Below are 20,485 nucleotides of genomic sequence, written 5' to 3'. Positions count from 1 at the left end.
ACACTGCACAATGGTTAATCTGATGTGTTAATTTTTCAGTTTTGTTTTAGGACATGAGGGATTCAGATTTATTAAAATAATAAATTGTACCATTTTGTCAAGAGCATTCTTTTTGTTGTTGTTTAAATGTTTATTTTACTTATCTTGAGAGAGAGAGAGGGAGGGAGGGAGGGAGGGAGAGAGAGCACGCAAGTGGGGGAGGAACATAGAGAGAGGGAGAGAGAGAGCCCCAAGTAGGTTCCACACTGTCAGCCCAGAGCCCAACACAGAGCTCAATCCCATGAACTGTGAGATCATGACCTGGACTGAAATCAAGAGTTGGAAGCTTAACTGACTGAGCCACCCATGCGCCCCTTGTCAAGAATATTCTTAAGTGGAACTTGTCATTTTGGTTATTGTTTGTTTTACTGCAAATTCACAGAGGTGAAGAATACAGCGATGACTCTAGCACAATTTAGTGCCACTGATGAGATTCACACTAAGTTTGCCCACCACTGCTTTTGCAAGACTAAAACAGTGAAAAGGTGAGTAACATCTTACTATTGTTATAAAATAGTTTTGATTTCACAAAACCCCTGAAAGGGTCTAAGGGACACTCAGGAGTCCACAAACCATGATTTGAAAACACTTTGTTTTCACTGTTCTTGGTTCTTTCCATTCTCATAAATTCTGGAATCAATTCCTCAATTCTCAATTTACACACACACACAACACACTTGCTGAGCCTTTCCTTGGAACAGCACTGAATCTTTAGATCAATTTGGGGAAAACTGACATATTTACTTAAGTGCATTTACTTAAGTCAAATTCCTTCAGCAACCCTTTGTAGTTTCCATGGAGAGTTTTAGATCTTTCCCCTTTTCTTATACATCTTTCTTTAGATTTATTCTACGTATTCAATGCTTTTCGATGAAATTGTAAATGGTATCTTCTAAAACTTAGTTTTCTAACTGACCCCTCTTCATACCATATACAAAAAACAGACTTAAATACAAAAAGTGAGGTACTGGCTGGCTCAGTCAGAGGAGCATATGACTCTTGATCTCTGGGTCACGAGCTCAAGCCCCATGTTAGGGTGCAGAACTTACTTAAATAAAAAATGGTTAGGGGTGCCTGGGTGGCTCAGTCAGTTAGGCATCCAACTTCAGCTCAGGTCATGATCTCGCGGTTCGTGAATTCGAGCCCTGCATCGGACTCTGTGCTGACAGCTCAGAGCCTGGAGCCTGCTTCAGATTCTGTGTCTCCCCCTCTCTTTGCCCCTCCCCTGCTCGCTCTCCCTCTCTCTTTCTCTCTCTCGCTCTTGCTTTCTATCTAAAATATATAAACATTAAAAACAATTTTTTTTTATGGTTAAAAAAATACAAAAGGTGAAACAGCAAAACTTCAGGAAAACATAGGCGAGTACCTTCATGATCACAGGAAATCTTTTGCCTGCGGTAACACTTCGACTTGTTTTTGAATGAGCACTCTTCCTGAGTGACAAAGTATTCTTACTCTAGTTTCATTCTGCTCCCTCACGTATATCAAACTTCTCAGGCATGTCTGTCAGCTTCTCAAGAATGGAATTTTTCCAGCCTTTATTTAACTATCCTCCCCTCCTCCTGCTGTTCCATTGTTCCTTTCCAACCACATTTCTCAAATATTTAAAAACAAACCAACCAACCTAGAAAGAGCAAAGATGACACCAGTGCCGCTGAAGAATAAGCACAAGCTGATGAGAGAGGAAGCTACGCACAAGTAACACGGCGCCTCTGCCGTTCCACGTCCGTTCCAGCAACCCGCAGCCAAAACGCAATGGCTACAGGGAAGATTAGAAAAGAAAAATGCACTAAGCATACACCAAAATGTTGGTGCTGCTGAATGGAGAACTACAGGCGTGTGTGTTTGTGAGTGTATGATAGAGACAGCGTGTATCTTTTTCTGTATTTGACATTTCAACAATAAGTTATAATTCTTTCATTATCAGAAAATAAACAAAAGGTTTTTTTTTAATTTTAACATGCAGTAATGTTGAAGGAACTACAAAATGGGAATATTCATAATATACTGAGGTGGGAATATAAACTGACAATTTTTTTTAAATTTTTTAAATGTTTCTTTTTGAGAGAGAGAGAGACCAGAGCGTGAGCAGGGGAGGGGCAGAAAGAGAGGGAGATACAGAATCAAGAGTAGGTTCCAGGCTCTGGGTGGACAGCACAGAACCCACATGGGGCTCGAACCCATGAACCATAAGATCATGACCTGAGCCAAAGTCAGACACTTAACTGACTGAGCCACCCAGGCACCCCTAAACTGACAGTAATTCATCTTTCTTTCTTTCTTTCTTTCTTTCTTTCTTTCTTTCTTTCTTTCTTTCTTTCTTTCTTTAACATTTATTTATTTTTGAGACAGAAAGAGACAGAGCATGAATGGGGGAGGGTCAGAGAGAGAGGGAGACACAGAATCCGAAACAGGCTCCAGGCTCTGAGCTGTCAGCAGAGCCCGACACAGGGCTCGAACTCACGGACCGCGAGATCATGACCTGAGCCGAAGTCGGACGCTCAACTGACTGAGCCACCCAGGCGCCCCAAACTGACAGTAATTCTTGAAGAAAACAGCATTTTGCAAAAAAATATTTGAAAAAACATACCCCTAAATTAGAAACAGGTCTGCTGGGGGCACCTGGGTGGCTTAGTCGATTGAGCGTCTGACTTTGGCTCAGGTCATGATCTCATGGTTCATGAGTTCAGTCCCCACGTTGGGCTCACTAATGTCATCTTGTAGGCGCAGAGCCTGCTTCAGATACTCTGTCCCTTTTTCTCTCTGCCCCTCTCCCACTTACGCTCGCTCTCAAAAAAGAAATAAAATATTAAAAAAAAAAAAAAGAAAAGAAAGAAAGAAACAGGTCTGCTATCAAACAGTACGTATAGTTAATGATACTAATTTACTACTACTGGAGAAGGGAAGATAAAGACGAGTTCTCTCAGTGGATTTCCATCTACTCTGTCTTCATCAGAATCACCCATGTTGAAGATGAATGCAAAATGGCATTTTCCCTCTCTAATGCCCAAATTCGCAAAATTTAAAATAAGCTTCTACCCATTATATGTCTAATGTGTTTTCACATTTCAGAAAAAATGGAAACGTAGAAAACCATAAAGAAGAAAGTTGCTTGCATTTTCTGATATTAAAACAAATCTGAAATCTCTCAAATACCAAATTCCTATTTACATTCATGATGTAGATACATGCTTGCTAAATGAAAATGATCTTATTTATTCATAAAGTAAAGATCACTGACTAAACAAAATAAAACAATTCTTCAATAAACATATCAGTATATATTTCTCCACAAACTTGCATCGAGAACTCTGGTTAAATAAAATCCAAGAAGTAGAACTGTTAGGTCAAAGGATATGTACACATTACAATCTGGTGTTTCCGATTATACTTACACTCAAATACGGCAGAGTTATTTATCAGTTTCCCTACCCTCACAAACAATGCACATCGAGACAAGAACTATGGTCTTCCATGCCTCAAATTTTAACTCTTGTTCGCTAGAAACTTCCATTCTCCCTTTCTCATGGCTGCTATGTACGGCTCAGAAATTCACTTTATTCAGTGACAGTATATACACAAAAACAATTTCCTATCCTCCTCTGCCTAGTCCTCCTGGTAAAAGCTTGATGTTGACTCTGAGTACCTCACTCTCCCTGAGAGTCCTGAGCAACCTGTGATTCCAGACATCCAATCTTTAATTCTTGTGAAAGGAGAGAGGCACGCAATCTAAAATGTCATTTATGATCAGTAATAATTAAGAAGACATTATTCTATTATCTGTTGATGATTTTCATTTCCTCAAAGATAACAAAGTTAAATGACAACTATACAAGCTTCAAATTCTGACTGGCTATTTTGTGCTGTGCTGTGTTCTGCAGTAGGCAGGAAAAAGATAAAGATACCGACCTTCAAGAATCTAACACTCTGGGGCGCCTGGGTGGCTCAGCTGGTTAAGCATCCGACTCGATTTCAGCTCAGGTTATGATCTCATGATTCGTGAGATCGAGCCATGTGTTGGGCTGCTTGTGCTTCTCTCTCTCCCTCTCTCAAATAAACTTTCAAAAAACAAAAAAGGAATCTTACACTCTAAGACGATGTCTAGACAAACCTAGACAATCTAGACAAATTATACCTAAGCCATAAGATTTTTATCAGCTGCTCAAGATACTTTTTCAATTGAATTAAGAAAGCTCCTTGTTTTGGACGTGAGGAGACCATGCAGAAGCAACAGGGTACCACATAAACCATGAAAAGTTTATTACACATTGTGGCTACAGCCAGTCTTCCACAGAGCAATAATGGTGATTATGATGGTGGTGATGTTTATATTCTGGAATCCTAACCTAAAATTTGTTTAAAAGGATAAGAATATAAGGCTTTCCCCAAAGCACCCTGCCATTAAAGGACTGCTTGGACACTATGTGCACCTATGTCTTTCAGACTTATCCTACAGCTGACATCACATTTAGGTTCTGGAATAGGTTCTCTGGACTTCTTAAAAAGCATAGTCAAGGGTTAAGCAATGAGGTAGACAGGATCCTTACCACAGATGCTAAGAGGGCCAGGTCTGCAACATGGATATAATGGTTTACCTACCACCACTTACTTTTCATAACAAGACAGACTTAAAGAACGAATCATCAGGTCCAAAAGCCCTTACTACAGGAAAAATTTGAGGCCAATAATCAACAGGTATCTAAGAAAATGCTTTTAAGACACAATGAAGCGTAACTTCAAAGGCTGTGATCCAGATCCCAAGGTTGGCAAACAGGTAAGGACTGGCTCTTTTTAAATGACTGACTACCTGCACCAGAGGCTTGGAAGAGACATTAACCATTACATGTACGATGCTGTGATTAGCTTATAAAAGGCCAAGTTCTTTGTGTTCAAGATGTGGAAAAACTGACACTGGAACACATATAAGACACATCCATGACTGAGGCACCCAATCAAGTAAGTAGTTCCTACTTGCCACCATGTATGTAGCATTGTAGCATCATCTTTTAGTATAATAGTACAGTCTATATGCTTAACTTAGTTTTTAGTTTAGTTCTGTCCATTTGACCTGAACATATAAATAGAAAACTTGGGGCGCCTGGGTGGCTTGGTCGGTTAAGTGTCCGACTTCGGCTCAGGTCATGATCTCATGGCCCGTGAGTTCAAGCCCCGCGTCCGGCTCTGTGCTGACCGCTCAGAGCCTGGAGCCTGTTTCAGATTCCGTGTCTCCCTCTCTCTCTGCCCCATCCCCACTCATGTTCTGTCTCTCTCTGTCTCAAAAATAAATAAACGTTAAAAAAATTATAAATAAATAAATAAATAGAAAACTTATGTGAAAAAATAAAATATCAAAGAACCTACCTATCCAACAAGTAACTCAACAGCTTTGTTTTTAATCTCTGATGTTTTTTTAACACTTACAGTCATATATACATCGTAATGCTGTCTATCTGCAGCCAGGTGGTCTGGTTCAATTTCTCAATCTGCCATTTAAACCTGTGACACTGACAAGTTACTTTATCTTTTTGTCCTTCAGTCTCATCTGTAAAATGGGGATAATAACAGAACCTACTTTATAAAGTGATTGTGGGGATTAAATAAAATACATATAAAACAACTGGAATAATATCTGTCACAAAGGTTCAATGAATGTTAGAATTTTTGAAAGCCAAGTTCAATAAATACAGTCTATCTGTGAGACTGAATACAGTATTATATACCCATAACAGGTCTAGCAGCTGCATAACAATTTTACAGTGCTTTAGAGTGTTTGTAGCATATAAGCTATTACTAATGACTTAAGGCACCGTGCATGAAACATGCTGCCTCTCTCCTTACCAACACCACCCCCCAAAGAAGTGTTCCAAAGACACTTTCTTTGTTCAAGTCCTATCCAGCTCACAAACACAAGGTGAATCACTAAGTGTCCAGAATTGTCCCAGTCCTGGTTTACTCTCTCTCTGCCAGCGGAATCAGAAGGAACAAAGAGTGGTCTCCATACCACTTTGAAAAGCTTATACTATCCAGTGAGTATTGTTGCTCACACACTACAAAGGCATTCAAGAATGTTTTCTCCTACATTCCATGTGGCACTGAGGAAATTCTGGGCACTTGATAATGTCCCTGGAGAATAAAAAGCCAGTATTCACCGAATTACCGCTCTTTCCTGCCAAAGAACAATGGGACTTGAGTAATTTTCTCCTGTTATAGCAGAAATAGATAGGGCATGACTTCAACATTAGCAAAATGTGAAGATCACTCCAATGTGTACTTGTTCCATGCATCAGCCTGTGGGCTGGTCAGCATGGCTCCAGGCTTTGGCCGGAGACTACCCCTAACCCCTACCACTTCAGCTGTTAGAAAATGAGAGCAGATGAGAAACAGATGAGGAAGTGTGGCTCTGAACTATTCCCTCTCAACTTGGAAAAAATAAAAAAATAAAGCCTCAAATGTTTAATAATTCAAAACAAATTACTGGTAAATGCACCCAGTCAACCCCTTGAATTTCAAAGACGGGGGACCTCACCTTATTTATCAAGCACTTAGTAAGGGCCTTATTCTAGAAATATATTCAGGAAATATGTTCAACAGTGACTGAATGAATGATCATGTATTCTACATAATTTCTATGTTCAACACACGGGTGTCTTGCTAATTATATTCCAATATACTCTCTTAGTTCTATGGATGACAAAAAACACATTACTAGTTTTTCCATTCCAAGCAATCTGTTAAAGGAAACATTACTTATAAACAGATTCTAAGCTATCAGGACGGTAAATTAAAAATGTACTTTCGTGTTTTGGGTACATTTTTAAAACCATTTGTCAGATTCTCATTCTGGCAGGATTCTTATGACTAGCCACATTACTTCTTGAGCTTAAAATGAATCTGTAGATTCTAGTTTCTTCCAATTAAGTAATAAATGCATATGGCTCTCCAACATTATTAGTTATATATGTCTTTAAGAAAATTATGAAATATGTTTTCATGTTCCATCTGGACAAAAATAATTTCCTTTCCTACTTCTTAAAATACCCCACTGGTAGGTAAAATGACTGTTTCCATATTACCTGGCCAGATCCAGATTATTTTTTCCAGCAAAGGACCTAGTCACACAGAATACACTAACTCTAGCCAATCTAAATACAGGGTCCCCTAAAAAACTTAATAAAGCAATGCTGTGATGTTAACTACTAAGATCAAGTTATTTCTGAAAAGATTTAGAGCACGAGGAATTCCAGTATCTGTCATACATTTTCTGCTTTAGAAAATCTGTGTCCGTTTCTGAAAAGGGAAATATGCACAAACGTCCTGGGAGCTGGGTGTGTGTCTGTGTGTGTGATACGAGGACCAAATCACAGCTTAAGTCTCCAAATCTGTCTTAGCCTAAAAAAGACAGATTCAGTACCCACACTGGGGGTTAAAGAAGAGGGGCCAATTTTTGAAATAAAGACTTAACACCCTGTAATTCCTTATATAAACAGTTGTTAAGGCAATCATGACTGGTAGAGAGGTGAATTAAAGAAGCAAAGTTTGTGAACAAAAGTTGAAGAAATTTCTTTAACACGAAGGGGACAAAAACCCTGCATCCCCTCACATGCACCACCCCTGCACACAGCCACACACACTTGTTCCCTCTGAGTGAAACACACCCCACAGTCTCTCCAAGGTTGACTAAATGCCAAGTTTACCTGACCTTGAGGGTCAGTAATTGTACATCTTCTGAGTTCAAACATTTTGTTAGACATCCGAGATGTTTATGCTTGAATTTTACCGCTTCCAGCATATCATAAAAGATACCACCATTCATCTACAGCCCCCAAAACGACAAACCAGGGACAAAATGTTTTCACTTTTGCTTACCGTCAATGCATAGAGCAGATGCAAGTAAGTAATAAAAAACAGAAACTTTTTCATCCCAGAGATCCTCAATAGAAAATACAGTCTACAAAACCAAGAGTCACCTGCCTGGGAACCAGATCTTGTGTTTCAGTTCTGGAATTCTAATGACTGACTCCATAATGTTCTAGAAATCTGGTGAAGACCAGAATTTCCTAAAATACTGTTTGCTGGATACTGTTCTGTGGGATGCTAACAGATACTCAAATAAATTGGGAAAGTCTGGATTAAAATAAAGCTAAAATGGTTACTTTACTTGAAAACACTCACAGGGCTTTAATATGGTAGTAACACTATAAATTTCCAAGATAAAATTCCATTATGAGACCTAGAATAAACTAATTTGAGCAAGATCATGAAAGAGTTTGGAAATGCTTCAAAGAAGGCTGTTTTGTATTTTTTCTGTCACAACATTATGGAATACCTCATATCAACTTCTAAGAAGTTCTTACCTGATATGTGTTGCAGGCAGAGATTCATACTGGCGCGACAAAAAGAGCTCTCTATGTTTCAACTGATGTTTCTGTTTATCAGTCAAGTCCGCCTCAATTGTTGTTTCAGATTCTTCCTCAATTTCTTCTACACAAATAAAATTCAAAGAATGCATTATTTTTTTTAAATTATTATTTTTTTTAACGTTTATTTATTTTTGGGACAGAGAGAGACAGAGCATGAACAGGGGAGGGGCAGAGAGAGAGGGAGACACAGAATCGGAAACAGGCTCCAGGCTCTGAGCCGTCAGCCCAGAGCCCGATGCGGGGCTCGAACTCACGGACTGCGAGATCGTGACCTGAGCTGAAGTAGGATGCTTAACCGACTGAGCCACCCAGGCGCCCCCAAAGAATGCATTATTACAAAGCACATTACCTATCTGGAAATTAAGACAGACCAACCTTTCATTCAATATTTTCTTCAAACCAACTGATTTTATTATTTTTTATTTTAAATTTACATATTTAATTTGGTATTTGAGTTACAACCATAAAATAACATTAACCAGGCCACAAACAAAGACGAAGAATTCCAATTTTAAAATGGCAGATGGGGGCACCTGGGTGACTCAGTCAGTTTAGTGTCTGACTTTGGTTCAGGTCATGATCTTGCAATCCCTGAGCTTGAGCCCCGTGTCGGGCTCTGTGCTGACAGCTCAGAGCCTGGAGCCTGCTTTGGATTCTGTGTGTGTGTGTGTCTCTCTCTCTCTCTGCCCCTCCCCCAATCATGCTCGCAGGCTCACGCGCTCTCTTTCTCTCTCTCTCAAAAATAAACATTAAAATATTAAAATAAAATACAATTAAGATGTACCAATATTTCAATGACAGTAAAAATGGAAGCAATAACGACAAAAACTTTTGACTAAAAAAAGTTTTAGAAGATGGAAAGCAGATAAAAACAAAAGAAAACAAAACAGAAAGTATACGCTTAGCCAAGAGAAGGAAGTGACAATCTATATATGTATAGACAGATGCAAGGAAGAGGCAAGCACAAAGCTTGAGGTGCCTTAACCCTCAAGATACCAAAAAGTACAGTGAGAAAGGAGGAGGCGAGAGACAAAGCCAGGAGGAAAGGTTGAAAGTCCATCTACAACACTGTAACTAAATCCCAGAATACTCTATTTTAAAAAGAGAACAATCAGAAAACAAGAAATAAGATAATACTTTTTAATTTGATAACACAAACAAAAAAGCTAGTAGAAGGATTATAAGGTACTAATTAGGAAATCTCCCAGAAATTTCAACACAAAGACATAGAGATAAATACGTGACAACCAACAGATTTTAAAAAATTAAAAGATACCTTATAAAGTCCAACATCCCAGGAATAAAAGTTCCAGACAGAAACAATAGAGAAAACACATTTCATTATCTCTTTTGGTGGGGAGAGGGAGTGGAGGAAGACTTATCAAAGAAATGATTCAAGAACATTTCCCCTTACTGAGGAAGAGGACCATCCAAACTGAATTTCTGGCACACTTCTTAATTTATTTAAGTGCTAACATGAGATCACGAACGCTTACAGAAAAGAAACATAGGTCACATGCAAAGAAACTAGAATCAGTGTGGAATTATACATGAATAGTAATACTATTCCATCCTAAGATGCTAAAGCAATGCTATCCAAGAGGGAAAATGACAGTCAACCTAGAACCATACTTGATTTTTTTGTTTTGTTTTTAATTTGAGAAAGAGAAAGTGCACACATGAGCAGGGGATAGGAGCAGTGGGGCAGAGGGAGAGAGGATCCCAAGCAGGTTCCAAACTCAGCACAGAGACCAACATGGGGCTCAGCTCTGGGATCATGACGTGAGCTGAAATCAAGAGTCGGACCCTCAACCGACTAAGCTACCTAGACGCTGTGCTTGTAAACTGTAAATTATTTATCAGTCTGGAAACAGAGTAAGAACAATCTTTCTTTCATTCAACCACGATTTATTAAGTGCCCAAACAGGCACTAGTTGAAGTGTTGGAAACAAGCCGTGAGCAGAAGTTATTGAGAAGCAGCGTTGGAAGCAAGGGACAGGAGATAGCAAAGTTTTACATAAGTTTAAAAAAAACTGTATTTAGGGGCACCTGGGTGACTCAGTCAAGCATCCAACTTTGACTCAGGTCATAATTTCATGGCTCGTGAATTCGAGCCCCAAGTCAGGCTCTGTGCTGACGGCTCAGAGCCTGGAGCCTGCTTCAGATTCTGTGTCTCCCTGTCTCTCTGCTCCTTCTCCACTTGCTCTTGGTGTCTCTGTCTCTCAAAAATAAACATTTAAAAACTAATATTAGCGGCATCTGGGTGGCTCAGTTGGTTAAGCTTCCGACTTCGGCTCAGGTCACGATCTCACGGTTAGTAAGTCTGAGCCCCAAGTCGGGCCTTGCACTGACAGCTCAGAGCCTTGAGCCTATTTCAGATTCTGTGTCTCCCTCTCTGTCTGCCCCCTCCCCCGCTCACACTTGGTCTCTCTCTGTCTCTCAAAAATAAATAAATGTCAAAAAAAATTTTTTTAATTACACTAGTAATAAAAATTTAAAAGCTGAATTTACTAATCTTATTAAAGGGGTGTCTGGGTGACTCAGTCGGTTAGGCGTCTGACTTCAGCTTGGGTCATAATCTCACAGTTTCTAAGTTCGAGCCCCATGTCGGGGTCTGCACTGACAGCTCAGAGACTAGGGCCTGCTTTGGATTCTGTCTCTCTCTCTCTCTCTCTCTCTCTCTGCCCCTCCTCTGCTGCCCCTCTTCCGTTCATACTCACTCTCTCTAAAATAAACATTAAAAACAAAATCTTTTTAAAGAAAAAAAATGACCAGTGTCATTTACAGATATAATTCAAAATAATTTTAGATACAAAAATTTCTTAATATAAAAGCTCTCAGGGCTCACAGATCCTCTGCAGTCTTACTTGGACCAGACTGTGTGGGAACATCAGGGGCACTGAGGACTCAGCCAATGATACTACTGGAAGGGGGTGGCGGTGGGGGTGGGGGTTGCTCTTCATGCAGGAAGAGTTTAAGTTTAGGACTCAGAGACTTTAATTTTGGGACACTGATGGGCAACACACACACAGAGACACAGAGAAATATATACACGTGTGTTATATTTCTCCCTATTCTTCTAAGTTCCTATTTGGGGACCCGGAACCACAAAAGGGATTTTACCACATACAATTCTCTAGTTATAGCAGAGCTTTTGAACTGCATAAGGATAATGAATGGGCTAAGCATCAGATCTTTTCTACAGTGCTTTCAAATTTTTAAAACCCTTTAATTGAAAATGAACCTGAAAAACTGACTTAGAGAAAGATTCACCTAGCTCCAAAAAAAGACTAAAATGATTTAAAATTCTTTGAATATTCTTTTTAATGAACTACTCAAACAGAAACACAGCCCTAAAAAGCCATTTACTTGCATAGGCATTTCACCAGTGGAATCAATGAAGTTACTGCTGCATTAGCAATATCAGCACCAGCAAATATCACGTATCAAATTATACCCTTTACTTAATTAGGATTTGATAAATTGTTGTTCCGTAAAACACAAGCTAACTGAATTCTAATGTGTACCCTGTACAGCTAAAACCACAACAAACTTTACCAATAAGAGCAGCAAATCTTATTCCCTTATACAACCTCTTACTGCAGGGTGAAAAGGCCTAGAATCTCTTACGTGCAACCACAACAAAAACCGAAATCACAACTGTACCTAAAAGTCACCTTTCAAAATGTACTAGTTAAATTTCATTTACATATTTTTATAAATTTACATTGGCTTCTGAATAGGAATGATTCTCAAGCCATTAAATCCTAAAAACATTAAATGGTCACAATGGCAAAACCGGCATTTAGGCAATGAAAAATTTAAAAAGACCTAATTATCATCAGAAATGGAGTACATGGTAATATATTCCTAATTTTTCTTAAACCGTTTTACCAAGCTGATGAAACATCAAATTTGCTACCTTCTAACAGTTATTGAAATATAAGTCCCATACTCTATACCATGGTAAGAGAGACTGATACCAAATTAGTTACTATACTTTCTTTACAGCTGGAAAACTTTCCATACAGTTTATTAGTAATAAGGCACTGACTGGAAGCATAGAGGGGAGAAAGAGTAGAGAAGGAAACTGAACAATGGGGATTGTATAAAACTTTAAGGAGCAATATAAATATCAGTATCTTCTGGGACACCTGGGTGGTACAGTCGGTTAAGCGTCCAGCTCTTGATTTGGGCTCAGGTCATGATCTCATGGTTTTTGAGTCCTGTGTCAGGCTCCATGCTGACAGCACGGAGCCTGCGTGGGATTCTCTCTTTCTCTCTCTCTCTCTCTCTGACCCTCTCCCCCTCTCGCGCCCGCTTGCTCTCTTCTCTCTCAAAATAAATAAACTTAAAAAAATACTAATATCTTCTGTTTTAGTAGTATGGGGCACATAATACACAACCCACCAACGCTCTTACAAATTTCAAAGTTTTAGACTGCAGGATGAGAAAGAAGCCATGGCCAAAAATCTCAGCAAGGCTAATTACACATGCAGGCTGAGAGGGGATGGGACAAAGTGAGTACAAACAGTGTCCAAGAAGTGGGGATCAGAGAGCAAATCAAACTAGCCAAATAGTCCAGAATATCAGAACGTCCAGCTATGGGATTTGGGAGATCAGTCTTTTCAGCAGTAGGTTACAATCAGGAACTTGGGCAAAGCTCTAAAGAATGGGCATGTGACATACACAAGACCAGAGCCAGCCACTGATGAATTAAGGTATCTGAACAAGGGACAGAAGGGAAGGAAGGAGCAGTCATTACTGATTCTAGGTACTTCTGGACTTGAAACTGGGTGTTCTTCAGAATAGATTGGCATTCTAATAATTCCTTCCAGTTAGTTGGGAGGTGTGGAGGGGGAAGTAGACAGGAGGAGAGCCCTCCACAGACTTTTCCCAAGCTTCCTTAGGTCTCTATTTTAATGGAATATCAGCCCACAATGATAAGATGTTACTGGTACAGACCATACAGAAAAGCAGGTGGTTAAAAGTTTTTGTCTGTAGATGCATTTAACAAGTATCCAAATGTTTGAAGGCATATTATTGGGACTGAAAATAGCTCAGTATTGATGTAACTCAAGTTTGCCTAGGGAGAAAAAAAGTTTTGAAAAAAGGAATAAGCAAGTTGAATAAAATTAGAAGGATTTTGTGACAATTGAGATTTCAGGAAACTATCTGAAGGAAGAAAAACAGTTTGACAGTTTAGAGACAAATAATCAGTAAAGAAAAATCAGTTATATTTCCATCATTAGCAATGAAAAATCCAAAACTGAAATTAAGAAAACAATTTTGGGGCGCCTGGGTGGCTCAGTCGGTTAAGCATCCGACTTCGGCTCAGGTCACGATCTTGTGGTCCGTGAGTTCGAGCCCCACGTCAGGCTCTGTGCTGACAGCTCAGAGCCTGGAGCCTGTTTCAGATTCTGTGTCTCCCTCTCTCTGACCCTCCCCCGTTCATGCTGTCTCTCCCTGTCTCAAAAATAAATAAACGTGGGGCGCCTGGGTGGCGCAGTCGGTTAAGCGTCCGACTTCAGCCAGGTCACGATCTCGCGGTCCGTGAGTTCGAGCCCCGCGTCAGGCTCTGGGCTGATGGCTCGGAGCCTGGAGCCTGTTTCCGATTCTGTGTCTCCCTCTCTCTCTGCCCCTCCCCCGTTCATGCTCTGTCTCTCTCTGTCCCAAAAATAAATAAAAAATGTTAAAAAATAAATAAATAAATAAATAAACGTTAAAAAAAAATTTTTTTTTAAAAGAAAACAATTTCATTTACAATGGCACAATAGGAAAAAAATACTTAGAAAAATATTTAACAAAGGACAAAACTTGCATACTAAAAACTACAAAACACTGTTGAAATAAATCAATCAATAAATGGAAAGACTACGTTCACAGACTGAATGACTTCCTATGGTTAAATGGCAATTCTCCCTAAACTGATCTACAGATTCAATGCAACCTCTACCAATATTTCAGCGGTCTTTTCACAAAAATTGACCAACAAACCCTAAAATTCATTCGGACATATAAGTGACCCATAATAGCCAAAATAATTTTAAAAAAGAAGTTAAAAGGACTCTCACACACTTCCATATTTCAAAGCTACAGCAAGACCGTGTGGTATTAGCATAAGGACAGGCATATACATCAGAGGAAGAGAGTCTAGAAATAAGCTCATACATTTATGGTTAACTGATTTTGGACAAAAGTATCAAGACAATTCATTCACGGGACGCCTGGGTGGCTCAGTCAGTGTCTGATTTCAGCTTAGGTTCCTGAGATCGAGCCCCACAACAGCTCTGCTCTGACAGTGTGGAGTGGAGCCTGCTTGGGATTCTCTCTCTCTCTCTCTCTCTCTCTCTCTCTCTCTCTCCCCCTCTTTCTCTCTCTGTCCCCCTCCCCCTCATCTCTCTCAAAATAAATAAACATTTTTTTTTTAAAAGACAATTTGTTGTGGGAAAATATCTTTATTCTACAAATGACACAATTTTTTTCCTACAAATATCAAACTGGTTATGAAGAATGAAGAATGAAGTTTCACTCTCACACCATATACAAAAATGAATGCAAAATGAATCAACCTCCTAAATTTAAGAGCTAAAATTATAATACTTTTAGATAAAATACAGGTATAGACCTTCATGACTTTAGACTAGGTAATGGTTTCTTTACTATGGCACCCTAAAGCATAAGCAACCAAAAAATATTTATGAATGGAATATTAAAATTTTTGTACTTAAAAGGACACTATCAAGAAACTAGAGATGGGGCACCTGGCTGGCTCAATCAGTAGAGCATGTGACTCAATCTTGGGGTTGTAAGTTCAAGCCCCATGTTGGGCACAAAGCTTACTTACAAAAAAGAAAATAAAGTAGAAACAATCCACACCACAGAATGGGAGAAAATATTTGCATACATGTTTCTGGTAAGAATTTAGTATCCAGAATATATAAAGAATTCTTACAACACTTAAAAAAAAAAAAAAAAAAAACCAACCCATTAAATAGTGGGCAGAGGATTTCAACAGACATTTCTCCAAGAGATATACAAATGGCCCATAAGTAAATGAAAAGATGTTCAACATCATTAGTCACTAGGGAAATGCAAATCAAAATATACTGAGATATTTCAAACCAACTAGGATGACTACAATCAAAAAGATATAACAAGCATTGGCAAGAATGTGGAAAATTGGAATCTTTGTACATTATTGGTGAGAATGTAAAATGGTGCAGCTGCATTGTTAAACAGTTTGGCAGTTCTTCAGACTGCTAAACATAGTTACCATAAACCAAGTATTATTCAGCCATAAAAAGGAATGAAGTGCTGATGATTTATTCTACAACATAGATGAACTTTGAGACATTATACTAAATGAAACATTATGAAAGTGAAAGACACAAAGGGCCATATACTATATGATTCCATTTATATGAAAAGTCCAGAATGAGCAAATCCAGAGACAGGAGGTAAATGAGTAGTTGCTAGGGACTGGGTGGAGGGGAAATGGGGGAGTGACTGATAACAGGGATGGGTTTCTTTTCGGAGTGATAAAAATGTCCTGGAATTAAATAATGGTTATGGTCGCACAAATTTGTGACTATACTAAAAGTTACCAAATTATATACATTTTTTATTTAAAAAAAATTTTTTTTTTAACGTTTATTTATTTTTGAGACAGAGAGAGACAGAGCATGAACAGGGGAGGGTCAGAGAGAGGGAGACACAGAATCTGAAACAGGCTCCAGGCTCTGAGCTGTCAGCACAGAGCCCGACATGGAGCTCGAACTCACGGACCGCGAGATCATGACCTGAGCCGAAGTCAGCCGCTTAACCGACTGAGCCACCCAGGCGCCCCATTTTTTAAAAGACGAATTATAGGGGACATGAACTTATCCAAAAGCAAAAGAGCTAAACTTGAGAAAAAAGTCAAATAAAATGCAAAAGGTCAGCGGAGCCACCATCTTCCAGGAATGCATCAGAAGGACCAGCACAGGGGCGCCTGGGTGGCTCGGTCGGTTAAGCGTCCGACTTCGGCTCAGGTCATGATCTCACGGTCCATGGGTTCAAGCCCCGCGTCGGGCTCTGTGCTGACAGCTCAGAGCCTGGAGCCTGTTTCAGATTCTGTGTCTCCCTCTCTCTGTGACCCTCCCCTGTTCATGCTCTGTCTCTCTCTGTCTCAAAAATAAATAAACGCTAAAAAAAAAAATAAAAAAATAAAAAAATAAAAAAAAAAGAAGGACCAGCACAAAGGGAAAGAGGCAGCACCTGCTGTATGTTCCCTAGGCCTTTAGAAAACATGGAGCTGTTCCTGTGGCCACATCCATGCTCATCTACAAGAAAGGTGATGTTGCAGACATCAAGGGAAGGGGCACTGTTCAAAAAGCAGTGCCCCACAACTATTACCGTGGCAAAACTGGAAGAGTCTACAGTGTTGCCAGCATGCTGTTGGCACTGTTGTAAATCGGCAAGTTTGGGGCAAGATTCTTGCCACGTGAATTAATGCACGTATTGAGCATAGTAATAAGCACTCTAAGAGTAGAGACAGCTTCCTGAACCGCGTGAAGGAAAATGATCAGAAAAAGGAGGACACCAAAGGCAAAGGTACTTGGGTTCAACTGAAGCCCCAACCTGCCCCACCCGGAGAAGTGCACTTTGTCAGAACCTGTGGAAAGAGCCTGAGCTGCTGGAACCCATTACCTATGAATTCATGGCATGATAGTTATTTAAAAAAAAGGGAGAGAAAGAGAGAGAGAGAGACCTCTGGACTGTAAAAACATACACAAACACACAATGCAAAAAAGGCCAAAAGAATAAATTTCAGTACAGTCATGTAATGAAATTCTATTCAGTAGCTAAAAATGCATGAATGATTCCAAGTACGAACATGCATGGATCTCAAAAACTTGATGTTGAGCAAAAAAGCAATCTGTAGAAGGATACATATGTACAATAACATTTATTTTTTTAATGTAAAAACAGTGCTCTATAAAAATACACACACGTATAGCAAAAATATAAAAACATGAATGGAAAAAACACACCAAGTTAAGACATCAATTCACCTATGGAGAAACTAGGAATGGAATGGGGTTGGGAAGGCATACACATGACACTATAAGAATCTGAAGCAAATCTGTGAAAATATTAAGAGAAGACAAACCTGGCTGGTAGATTCATATTAACACTACATTATTGCCTCTTTTCTGCTTCCTAAAAATACTTTGAAATAAAAAGTAATAGGACCCAACAGAAGGGTAACAGTCCTTTTCCCTGTACCAAAACTCTAATCCAGGTTAAGCTCTATTTTTTTTCCTTCATGGCAATAACATCTATAGTTGATAATCATGTCTTTCTTTTTTTAATGTTTATTTATTTTTGAGAGAGAGAGAGAGCAAGTAGGAGAAGGGCAGAGAGAGAGAGAGGGAGATACAGAATCTGAAGCACACTCCAGGCTCTGAGCTGTCAGCACAGAGCCCAACTCAGGGTTCGAACTCATGAACCATGAGATCGTGACCTGAGCCAAAGTCCAACGGTTAACCAACGGAGCCACCCAGGTGCCCTGATAATAATTTCTTTAACCTATATCTTTGTTTTCTTCATCTCTTTCTATCACCTTGCAAAAATGTAAATTTCAACTGGCATTAACCAATTTCTGAAATATATGCAAATAAATATACATATTTATAAATATTAAATATACAAATAAATTTTGGTTTTGAAAATTAAAAAAGGAAGAGAGCAAAATAGAAAAGTAGGGCGGCTTGGGAGATCAAAATCAGGCAGGAACTAAGAGTCCAATGCTTTTGTAAACAAATGCTCAGTCAGTTAAGCATCCAGCTTCAGCTCAGGTCATGATCTTGCAGTTCTGGAGTTAGAGCCCTGCGTTGGACTCTGTGCTGACAGCTCTGAGCCTGGAGCCTGCTTTGGATTCTGTGTCTCCCCCTCTCTCTGCTCCCCCCCTGTTCGTGCTGTTTGTCTCTCTCTCTCTCTCAAAAATAAATAAACATTAAAAAAATTTTTTATTTTAATGCATGAGGGGCCCCTGGGTAAGCTCAGTTGGTCAGGTGTCTGACTCTGGATTTTGGCTCAGGTCATGCTCTCAGTTTGTCAGGCTCTGTGCTGACAGTGTGGAGCCTGCTTGAGATCCTCTCTCTCTCTCTCTCTCTGTCTCTCTCTCTGCCCCTCTCCTGCTTGCTCTTTCTCTCTCAAAAGAAACTTAAAAAAAAAAAAAAAGAAAGAAAGAAAGAAAGAAAGAAAGAAACACATGATATAAACAAGAGAGAATACTGGAGTAGATGAAAAGTTACCAGAAGTAAGAAGATCAAATGTAAACTTGAAAGAAGTCTCTGAGATATGGTACCTGATCTATTCAGACTTTCGCCAATCTCCATGCAGCAGAATCCCCTGCTCTTTGCCACAAAGCAGAACCCACATGAGCTTACGTACTTGTGACAGAATGTCTTGTACTACAGTCCATCTGATTTAGAGTCCCTTGAGAACAAAGCTGGGCCATTTATCTTTGTATTCATGCTCTTTTACTCATGGGGATTCAAGAAATGTTTATAAGAGACTGGGTAAGAATTATCAGGTAACACAAGTGAGTGGCTGCAAGGACAGACAGATGCACAAAGTTAAGACATAAACACTACACAGAGTAACTACCAAAAAGTTACTGTTCAAGGGGCTCCACTTTTCACAATTCTTTCAAGATCTAACAAGGTGGATGGGAGATCAGGCTTCAGAGTCACACTTGAATCCAAAGTCTAGTATCAAATGCTCCCAGTTATGTGACCTCGGGCAAGTTATTTAGTTTTTGTAATCCTCAGTTTCTTTATCTGTAAAATGTGTACATAATTCTTCCTCCCTCATAAGGTTACTGTAAGGATTGAGATAATGCACATAAATTGCTTAGCACAATGTCTAACACAGAATTAGATTTTAAAAACTGCTATTACTGGGGCGCCTGGGTGGCTCAGTCGGTTGAGCGTCCGACTTCGGCTCAGGTCATGATCTCACAGCTTGTGGGTTCGAGCCCCGCGTCGGGCTCTGTGCTGACTGCTCAGAGCCTGGAGCCTGTTTCAGATTCTGTGTCTCCCTCTCTCTCTGACCCTCCCCCGTTCATGCTCTGTCTCTCTCTGTCTCAAAAATAAATAAACGTTAAAAAAAAAATTTAAAAAAAAAAACTGCTATTACTATATATTTTTTGTTATTACTATTTTTTGTTTGTTTTTTATTTTTTGGTTTTTTGGAGAGAGAGAGGCAGAGGGAGAGGGAGGAGAGAATCTTAAGCAGGCTCCATACCCAGCATGAAGCCTGACACAGGGCTTGATCTAATGACTGTGAGATCACGACCTGAGCCAAAATCAAGAGCTGGAGGCTTGATCACTGAGCCACCCAGGCACTCTGCTATTACTATTTCTGTTTTTTGGGTTTTTTTGGTTTTTTTAATGTTTACTTAGTTTTGAAAGGTAGAGAAAGAGAGAGAGAGAGCAGGGTAGGGGCAGATAGAGAGGGAGACACAGAATCCCAAGCCGGCTCCAGGCTCTGAGCTGTCAGCACAGAGCCTGATGCAGGGCTCAAACTCACCAACTATGAGATCATGATCTGAGCTGAAGTTGGATGCTTAACCAACTGAGCCACTCAGGCACCTCTGCTATTACTATTTCTTAAATGAAATTTAATATGATCTTCGACATCTGGAAAACAATTCCTATATTCTAAAATAAGGTTCTTGGGGCACATGGGTAGCTCAGTTGGTTGGGCATCCGACTTTGGCTCAGGTCATAATCATGGTTCATGGGCATGGGGCCTGCTCTGGATCCTCTGTCCGCATCTCTCCCTGCCCCTTCCCCACTTGTTCTCTCTCAAAATAAAAAAATAAGCTTTAAAAAATAAATTACCAAAAAAATGGCTCTTCATTATGAAGGCAAGTCATATTAAAATAAAAACAAATTAAAAATCTGTTTTCACTTTTTTTGAAAAAGATTTTATTTGTAGGTAATCTCTACTGTTTTTAAGCTTTTTAGTCTCAG

At 39.5% G+C, this 20,485-nt stretch overlaps 1 protein-coding gene across 9 annotated transcripts in view; it reads right to left on the bottom strand.

Moving 5' to 3' along the window:
• MTA3 (metastasis associated 1 family member 3) overlaps positions 1 to 20,485 on the bottom strand; it is a 226,700-nt gene that overhangs the window by 111,645 nt on the left and 94,570 nt on the right. For all 9 annotated transcript variants that reach the window (XR_009616011.3, XM_078444770.2, XM_078444774.2 and 6 more), the window contains exon 4: positions 8,394 to 8,520. Coding sequence is in view for 8 of the 9 variants with exons in the window: in XM_078444770.2 (XP_078300896.1) it covers positions 8,394 to 8,520 (127 nt within the window). In the remaining variant the exon portion in view is untranslated. The remainder of the gene's footprint in view (positions 1 to 8,393; positions 8,521 to 20,485) is intronic.

This window comes from Panthera onca, chromosome A3, assembly GCF_046562875.1.
Source record: "Panthera onca isolate mPanOnc1 chromosome A3, mPanOnc1 haplotype 2, whole genome shotgun sequence".
NCBI lineage: Eukaryota > Metazoa > Chordata > Mammalia > Carnivora > Felidae > Panthera > Panthera onca.
The sequence above is the reverse complement of the archived record's forward strand: the minus strand, read 5'-3'. Positions and strand labels throughout refer to the sequence as shown.